At 38.3% G+C, this 9,679-nt stretch overlaps 1 protein-coding gene across 2 annotated transcripts in view; it reads left to right on the top strand.

Moving 5' to 3' along the window:
* ezrb (ezrin b) overlaps positions 1 to 9,679 on the top strand; it is a 32,868-nt gene that overhangs the window by 3,394 nt on the left and 19,795 nt on the right. For both annotated transcript variants that reach the window (XM_007545778.2, XM_007545770.2), the window contains one exon: positions 6,418 to 6,501. In XM_007545778.2, the coding sequence (XP_007545840.1) occupies positions 6,418 to 6,501 (84 nt within the window). The remainder of the gene's footprint in view (positions 1 to 6,417; positions 6,502 to 9,679) is intronic.

Raw genomic sequence — 9,679 nt, 5'->3', positions numbered from 1 at the left:
ACACAAAGTCTGTTTTGTTTTTTTTTTTGTTTTTTTTTTTTTTTTTTAAATGAAATTATTCCAGCCCGCTTTTTTCTTTAAAAATTTATCTCGCAACTGCCAAGTCTCACTTTCGCTTCTGGCGAGATTTAAGTAAGAAACTGTGTTTTCACATCTGTGAAAGGTGTGAAATTAGATTAACGGGCCTGAGAAGTGTGAGTCGAGCCAGCATTTAATAAAAATATAAAGGGAGGAAAAACGCTCTGTGTTGCCAACTGTAGCTGGATCTCTGTTCGTATTTCCTAGATAATTACCAAAACTCTGACATTTACAAAAGACAGTCAACATTTTCAAAGTGTAGCAAAGTTGCTGTAATGCGTTCAGGTTTTCTGCTGAATCTTTACATCCTGATTAAAAGTAGTCACCTGAATAAATGGCAGATCTCTATTTTTTTTTCTTTCCCCATCTTAATTTTTTATGAAAATTGCTAACTTTGAGTTTTCTTCCTTCAGTAACAACTTCTGTCCTGAACACAGTTGTTTCAGTGATCTGTTAGTGCTTAATATGTTCACTGATTGGAAGAATAATTGGATTTTTGAGTTTCCCACAATTCTGCCATTGGTCTTAGCTGGTCGTCAATCAATTTTCTTGCTTATTTTAAACATTTTACATTTGAAAAGTTGAAATTTAAGGTTTATTTTCCACATAGGATGAGTTGTATGAAATGCCCCTGTAGGTTTGAATTCTCGAACGATTATTTGTCATTCTCTTTAATAGCATAGCAGCAAAGCCTTACAGAAATCATCAAAGTCAAAGGTTATGCCTAGCCGTAACCACTTTGAAAATATTTTCTGACATTTAGCTACAGGGAAGAAAATGTAACTAGGAGTGATGCCAGTAAAATATGTGTCACCTGAGCTGCTTTTCTCTGCTAAGATCAAAGGATAGGAGTATAAAGTTGCTTTGAATTTGATCCTAACTTGCATAGAAACACGTAAAGTCGCTGTGATTTATACAAGTCGTAAACTTGGCACAAAAATCAAACAGCATTAAGTGGTTGGAAAGGAGAGGCTCTTTTTTATTATATGAGGTTGAACCATATTTAAGGACCAGTGTGTGTGTGTGTGTGTATTGCTCCCATATCGACGGCTCTGTGACTCATGTGTCACTTATTTCAATGACACATTTTGTGAAGTAAACGATAGCGCTTCTTGGCTCTCCTAGAATCCCGTCTCCTTGAGGACACGAACCAAACAAGGAGTGCCTAGTATCACAGGAGATCATTGATGATGGGTGTTTCCATAGTTACGACCAGTTCTATTATTGGGATTTACTGATTTTCAACCATTTTATCACTTGATCTCATAGGGAACTCCCTACAGGTGTGATCCATGCTTCAGAAACCGATAGGACTATATTTAAATACTCCTAAGACTGGTCCATATCTCTTGTGGATGGTTTTATGTGAATCACAATGGCGGTTCCCATTGTTCTGGATACTTGTTGCTATGCACAGAGTTAAATATTGAACAGACCTGACTCAGGAATGCAGCTCAGCTTATTTTTTGTAACCACAGATGTGATGACCACCTCAGTTCTTTAACTTGACCGGTGCCTGTTGGCTAACCTGAGGGAAAGGAATCCGCCTCATGATTGTACTGATAAGCCAAGTTCTGCTAAACATGAAATTGCTTGGAAAATAACTTTTTGGGCTAAGCAGACTTCTGACAAACCCTGAATGAATTTCAGGTGAAAGGTAAAAAGAGAGCAACTGATGAGTTTGTGAGTTACATTGGTGTGAATTAATGCTGACCAACATTTGCTTTAACATCACTTTTTTTTCTCCCTGAGATGTCTTTATCATTTTAGCACCATGATACCAAAAGCTGTGTTGGTACCAATTACAACACACTGGAAATCTAAGAGTCCATTAGCAGGAACCAGCTTGCATGTTACATTAAAATGAAAATGCTACATATCAGAACCTAAAATGTTGAATACCAAAATGGAAAAATAAAAATAATAGAAAAAAACATTTTTTCTAAGTTGTTATGTAATTTAATTCAAAACACTGCACATTTCTTTTGAGTTTTGTTTTTTCTCTCGTCAAATCAAAACAAACGAACCAAAACTAAAAGTGAAACCTATGATGGAGGACCAAAGCAGCTTGTAAACTTTTATAGCCTAGATAGGAGTGTACACTGCTCTGGATGTATTTTTCCTGAAGAATGTGTATTTCTTAGGTTAAGGAAATGAGGAGGTATACATTATTCACTTCGTGTAACTTATGCATCACCTAACAAAGTCGATTTTGATGATTTCTCATTTTCTGCAAATAAATACTTAATTTTTGCTTGGAATTTTGAAGACATGTTGTCAGTAGTTCATAGATTAAAAGGGTAATTGTTAGATTTTGTGTAAACCCCTGATCCTTCTATTCACCATAAACCACACCAGTGCTTGCTGAAGGTTTTTTTTTTTTCCTGAAAATCTCAGCAGAACTACATCATTTACATAAACAAAATGAGACGTGGAGGTTCTGAAACTAGGCATCCGTAACTATACCTTCAGTTTTTCATGACAGGATGGAAAACATTTCAGATTCAAACTATAAAAATAAGATTACTACATGACGGGAGACAAGAGGAAATTCTGAGTCCAGACTGTGTAAGGAATAAGCTTGACTTTATGTCTAGAAGTCTTTGGTTATGCAGCGCTTAAATGCATGCCCATTGCTTCATACCTCTGCAGCCCTCGCCTCAAAATGCCTCGAAGACATGAATATAAGCCGCCTAGAGTTCCGGACTGGACGACCAAACTCCCATAGTGCAACTCGGGGTAAAGATCTAGCCCACGGTGGCACAATCGGGATAAAAGCCACTCTTGTCCTCCGTAATCTGAGGTTTAATAAACAGTCGGAGCCTCTTTTCCAGCAGCCTGCAGTAAACCTTTCTATGGAGACTGATTCCATCTATAAATGGATCTCACTGTCATGTCCCCTTTCTTAGGAAATAATTGGTTTGAAATGACTCTTACTGTTAAAGTTGATAGACATGTTTGTTTTCCTGGTTACCAAACTTGAATACACTTTGTTGTCATGGCAGCTTATATTTGACTGCTTTCCTAGCTGAAAAGATGAAGTCAGCTATTACTGTAATGACTAATATGGAACCCCGCATACGTTCGTCTGACTAAAGCTGCCCATCGTGGAACTGTGGGGCCCTGCCAGGTATATTTTTAGGAAATGTGTCATGTTTTTTTTCCCCCTGCTGTGAATGGTCACAGTTTATTGTGCGTTGCCGTTGGAGAACTCTGGTTCAGATCACGCATCACTCTGTTTCTTTTGGCTCGTCTGTACCACATATGCATTTATTCTGCTTTTTGTGTTTTTTCTAGGTGCTCTGCTTGTAACTTCTTGCAAATGTGAGAAACCTTCCCCAAACTGTTCAATGTCTAGATCATCATTTTTAATAAAAGGAAAACGCTCTGTAAAGCAGATTCAGTTCTGGTGGGTGTATTTGGTAATCTGGCTCCAGTGAGATAGTTTGGGGCTGCCGGGGCAACGCAGCTTAAAGGAAAGCTTTGTTTTGCTGTAAAATGTCATCCCTCCTCTCTCCTTTCCTTACATTTTAGCTTTGACTTGAAACTGGTCTCTTAATTAGGCCGCTGACTCTTAAATTTCAAATTGTGCACACATGTTCTGTTGGGGTACAGAACTTCAAAAACATCTGTAGCTGTAAGCTGTAATTTAATTTAGGCTGTAGGAGAAGGTGTCTTGCCTTTCAAAGTTTCCGATTTTTATGGCTTTGACTTCTTGTGAAAGTTGCAGACGTGTTACGAGATAAAGCTTTTCTTGACTATCCGCTGTCTAGACTGCTTCTTCCGTATCGTATCCTTGACCGGCGTAGGAGCGGGTGCTTTCTATCCAATGTTGTGATTGGATTTGCTGCTTCTGCAGGATTTACCATCACTAAGCCTTTGTAGATTCATGGGAATCAGAGTCGCACTGAGTCACCAGACGGGGGCAACCCTCTTCCCGTGGGCGTTGTAGAGGCTCAGTCACAATGGACTGGAGATGAAAGATGTCACAAGAGGCTTCTGTTAGCTGGCTTTCCCCCTCTCAGCTCTGTGTCCACTGACCTCTTGGTGTCATTTTCATAAGCCCGGTCGAGACTCGGAGGGTCTGTCTGTTTCATAACCTCCGCAAATACCAGGGACTTTTGACATTATATCCACAGGAAAAGTCATTCAGTGTGCGCTTTGCCTCAAAGCAGCCATTGTAAATATTTGTGGGTTGTTTTATGGCCTTTGTCTAAATTCTCGTGACGTTTGATGATGGCTAACTCAACCTACAGTGCTGAATATTGTTTCTCCCCTTTATGATACGCGGTTGACGTCATTTTCTATTATTCCGATTGTCACAGCAATCGTTCTGTTTGCATAAATATATTGAAACTGTGGATTAATCACCAGGGTGGATTGTTGTGACAAGAGAACTGACTTGCTGTGCATGATGCACAGGTAGGTGGCTGTCCTGTTGCTGCAGATCGCTGAGATCAGTCATTAACCAGAGATCTGGAAGATGTGCCTTACTTCTGCAAATGTGACTATAGTTTAACCAGCACTCTAATATCATGGTTTGCTTTATTGGAGCATGTGGCATTTATTTATTTATTTTTTTTATGAAAAAATGTCTTATTTACTGGAATTCATTTTCTGGATATTTGAATACCTCAGAATTTCCTGCACAGTTCGGTTCAATCAGACAGTGTGTTTCTGAAAGTGCAGAGCCCCTGCTGTTTACTCTGCAAATACACCCCGTTACCAAGCATACACAAATACACACACATACACCCAGGCTCTGTTCTGTAGTAGTTTTGCTTGCTTTACCTTGCAATACTGTGAAAAAGAATTTACTCTTTAAGGAGTTTGTCTGATTTTTTTTTTCTTTAAAGTCATGTTTTAATGTTTCAAATTTGATCAATTTTAAAATGTGTTTTAGTTTATTGAAGGAAGGAGATTATCCAAACCAGCTTGACCCTATGTGAAAATGTATCTTTTTTTTGTGTTGAATTATGAACAAACTGCTTCCTGGAAAGCTGGGTTGTTTCTCTAACCACACCCATGTCTGATTATTGCCCAATCTGCTAACTTAAGACACTTAAACAGAACCTTTCTGGCAGCAAAAGTTGGCAAAATTATCTAAAATGGCAACACACCATGCCCTAAACTAAGAAATTCAAGGACAGATGAGTAAAAAACAGTCACTGACATTTTTAGATTTAGAAATAATTTCAAAGGACTTTATATGGTTTTGGGATCCAACCAAATCACAGTGAGAGTCTGGCCTATAAAAAAAATTACTTTAAGAGTGCACCTATGACTTATCCAGAAAGTCAAAATGAACCCAGAACAACATCTAAGCTGCTTAAAACCTCACTTTCTTGAGTGGAAGTCAGTGTTATGAAAAAAATAAACTAGGAGAAAACCATTCTGACCAAAGGAATAACCAGCCATTGACCTTAAAACCACAGTATGTAAGTTTTACAAAAATGTTTTTTTTTTTTTTTTTACATTTTTGTTAAAACTGTCACCATGTTGTGATTGCATGAGACAGATATGAAAAGATCAATCTCCTCTACTTCCTCCCAGTGCTGCCATTGCAGTCTGAAGAGATGCACTGCTCCTGGTCAAAAACAACCAACCACAGCCAGGAGGAAGGTCTTGGCGCTGTTAATCAAGCGTCTGTATGTGCTACTAAATATGCTAATGGCAGAGAAACAACTTACCGTTCCAGGAAAACTTTATCTGCTGTCATAGGCAATGCTAACTAGCCTGAGCATTTAGGGAGGGGTGTGAGTGGAGCATACATGAGGGTGATTGACGGTGCCAAAACCTTCCTCTTGGCTCTCTTTTTATTTTTATTTTTTATTTTCCTGATGGAGCAATGTATTTTTTCACATGACAGCATAGGCTAGAGGCAAAAGGGCTCTATCCTTTTTCACAGATTCTTTTATTAGCTGTCGCAACATAATGATGATTTTAGCAAATGGGTAAAAACACACACACACATATTTTGTTTTATAAAAACAACACACTGATGTTTTAAGCTCAGGCATATAGGCTGCTTAAGTTCATTCCACTCTTGGTGACTTGGCAAATTTAGGTTTAAGAGGAAATCACTATTTGACACAGGGTGAGGTTAATTTGGCCAACTTTTTTCTTAATAAATGAAATCAACATTTGAAAGCAGGCTCTCATATTATATTTCTCTAATGTTAACTTTTGTTTAATTTTCTAAAATGTAGCAAAAAAGCAAAACAAAAAAAAATCTGTAAGAAGATAAACACTCAAAGTGCTGCGTCTTAAATCTTGTGAAAGATTTGCTCTGTTTCTCTGTGTCAGCTTTTAAACTGCTGCCGTTTCGTTCCTCTACAGGTCAATGTACGCGTCACCACCATGGACGCTGAGCTGGAGTTCGCCATCCAGCCCAGCACTACGGGCAAGCAGCTGTTTGACCAGGTACAGTGAATGTCCTTTAACCTTTGTCCTAGCTGGAACAGAATGGACTTTCAAATGAGGTGGTGACTTTCAGACTGAAGCCTGTAAATAGAAAGTGGTAATCAGATCAGATGCATTCAGAGAAATGCCATCTGAAAAGATAAATGAGACAGTTGTCAGTATTTTGAACTTAAATAACACTTGAATAACATTTATTTTAACTTTTATGTATTAAAGATTAAACTCTCTTGATCTTTTCTGTTTATTTGGGGTTATGGTGACTTCTAAACATGTAAAAAGGAAAGGTGTGTTACATTAGTCCATTGTCACTTTTAAACAATTAAATATAGATTTACATTTCTTGCCTTTTTCAGGAATTTAGCTAAAAAAAAAGTCAAATTTCAATCATTTACCTATTTAAGTGGCATGAATGAAAACCCTGTAACTGATGGGCTCAGAAGGCAAACCTCCATGGAAAATCTTTGCATGTACATTGTGCTTCCTGCGTATTTATTGTTTAACACATTACACACGCAGCTATATTAAGCTTCCCTCACCAACAACACTATGTAAAAATTTCCACAAAGCCATGGTATTATTGGTATGGGTCATGATGCCTTCACATCCCAAAAAATTAGATTTTTTTTTTTTTTTTTTTGGATTGCTGAATGGGTCAAGCATGTTTATCTGAAATTCATCCGACTCTGCTCAGCTACCGATTCATTTCTATTGAAAATAAAGTGAGTTATGTCACCAATTTTTCAGGATTTGGAAAATATAATTGAAATTTCAGCTGTCTGTGAACCATCTTGTAACATCTACCTGAAAAACTCTAAGAAAAGACCAAAGTTGGGGAAGATTTAAATGGTAAAACTGATCAACTCAAATAAAAACGCTGAACTTGTAGAGAAGCTTCTCTGATCATTTTTGTTAAATTTCAGCAGTGTACACAGCCTGTTTAAGGCCTTTTTTCCCCTCAGTTCAGTTTAGCTTAAAGTTGTGAATATCACTGTTCTGTGGTCAGTTTATTACTATTAATGGTAACTTCCTAGACAATAGTTTGTATTTTCCTTTCGTGGAGTGTTTCTATTGTAAAACTCCGTCGTTTGGATCCAAAAGTAGATGACGAATGATTAATATGAGCTCCACTGTGGCTTCATGACAGGACTAGAGCAGGAAAAAGCATTGTTTTAGCCACTTCCTGTAAAACCCGTTTTTCAATAGCATGTCTAGCAACTGTGGCTGCCAGTTAGGGGATTCTCCCATCATGTTTATAAAACCAACAAGGTTATAGTTTGTTTTTTGTTTTTTTGTTTTTTTCCCCAAGACAGACGAGCTATTAGTCTAATTATAGCTGCTGGTGAGCTTTTCCACCTACCCGTTGAGATTGCTGTGCTGTTCCACAGTTCCCTGTTCCAAAGTCAGAGGTAGTTAAGTGGTCGATTTTGATGCAAAGATCAATCTGCCACTTTGAACACAGGCCTGGAATGGTTTATAACTCGATTGGGTCACGTTGCTGCAGCATCGGACAGGTTCTGTCGGAACGCTGAGTAACAGCAGTGAGCTCATTCTCGGTCTGGTGTGGCCCCTGTGGTCAGCACTGATCACAGCTTTAGTCCCCGTCTTTCAGGTCTTAAAGAGAAACATCTGCCACTCCCCTACACACCCTGCTGCAGTTTCACTTCCATGTGACTTTGCGCTGGTGCTTCTTTTATTATCTGCCGAGCAACATCAATTTCAGCTTAATTAATACGTTTGTTAGCTATTTGTAAAGACCGTCCACAGCAGTATTTCTCCACTGCAAACAAATGTGCGATAAACAGCACAGCACTGTCAGATTTTATGAAATACAAGCTTTTTAAAAAGCACACTTAATTCCACTTTGTATTTGGGTTTATGACATCAACATCACAAAAGACAAAAGAATCACACTGATTAACTGACATTATAGGAAAATCCCATTTTGAATTGATTTGATTTTCACATTGTTCTTAAATAATGCTTTTATGCAGTCATGCCAAAAACAAGTACACACAGCTGAAGGAGGGATTTGGTGAAACACAGTAGAGAAACAAGAAGATTATAAATTGACATCTTGAGTTCTGATCAACTGATGTCTGTCGTGATGTCACCAGAAACGTACATTTAGAGGCTTGGCTTTTTTGTGGTGTAGATTTTTATCTCGACTAAATACCATCTTGCAACAAAGTCGCAAAACAAAAAGAGAAACCGTTCATAAGATGTTGTTCGATGGGCGACAAACCAAAATTTATGTCGAATTAAAAGTCTGCCTAGGAGCTTTAAAAGGTTCGAGTGATGAAACAAATCCAGTTTGGTTTATAGGTGCCTGATGCAAAATACCAAACAAATTCAACGTGACACCCAACTGCTATGTCAGAGTTGCATTCAAAGTTTGCTGCAAAGTTGTTCTAAATAAAGCAGGAAAAAGCATGAATTGTAACAGCTCTCATGTTAACATGTTCTTAATTTCACTTATTCTTCATGTTAGTAAACTCACCTTTTTTCACTGTAATAAAAAGGGACTGTTCCTCACCTCAAAGAGCACTCTGTCATCTTTGTGCTTTTTGTCGCTGTTCAACAGCTTGACTCTGTCTGTGAACTCCACCCTTCCCTTCAGTCGGTGGACTTTAGGTTATTCAGTTCAGAGGATGCAGAGTACTGCCACTTCAGTGCAGCAGTGTTCCCTTCTTTCACTGCTGGGCCTAAATCTCATAAGCCAAGAGGAGTCGGCCTCAGTCCTTAAGGGAATGGCTGGAAGACGAGTCTATGTCCTTTTGCTATGCCAGCTTTCTGCCATTGTGGTGTGGCAACTTTCACTCTTTTGCCTAAAAGGAGTCTGAGGTAGCTGGTGACTCAGAAGCTGAGAAGGATCCACTTCTTTAAACTGACCACAACGTTTTCAGTGTTTGTTTTTATCATTTCATTTTCATTTTATTTAAATGTTAAATGTATTACTTGTACTGACCAAATTACTGATCACAAAGAGATTCTTGATTCTCATGAGTAAGAATAAGGACAAATATATTTATCGTGCACGTTGGCTAGCTAGCTAGAAAGCTAGCACCTGGTGCTAGAAAGCTAGCTAAGAAGCTAGCACCTGGTGCTAGAAAGCTAGCTAAGAAGCTAGCACCTGGTGCTAGAAAGCTAGCTAAGAAGCTAGCTCCTGGTGCTAGAAAGC

Source organism: Poecilia formosa, unplaced genomic scaffold (assembly GCF_000485575.1).
Source record: "Poecilia formosa unplaced genomic scaffold, Poecilia_formosa-5.1.2 Scaffold1, whole genome shotgun sequence".
NCBI lineage: Eukaryota > Metazoa > Chordata > Actinopteri > Cyprinodontiformes > Poeciliidae > Poecilia > Poecilia formosa.
Note: the sequence above shows the minus strand (reverse complement) of the source record. Positions and strands in the feature narration are given on the sequence as shown.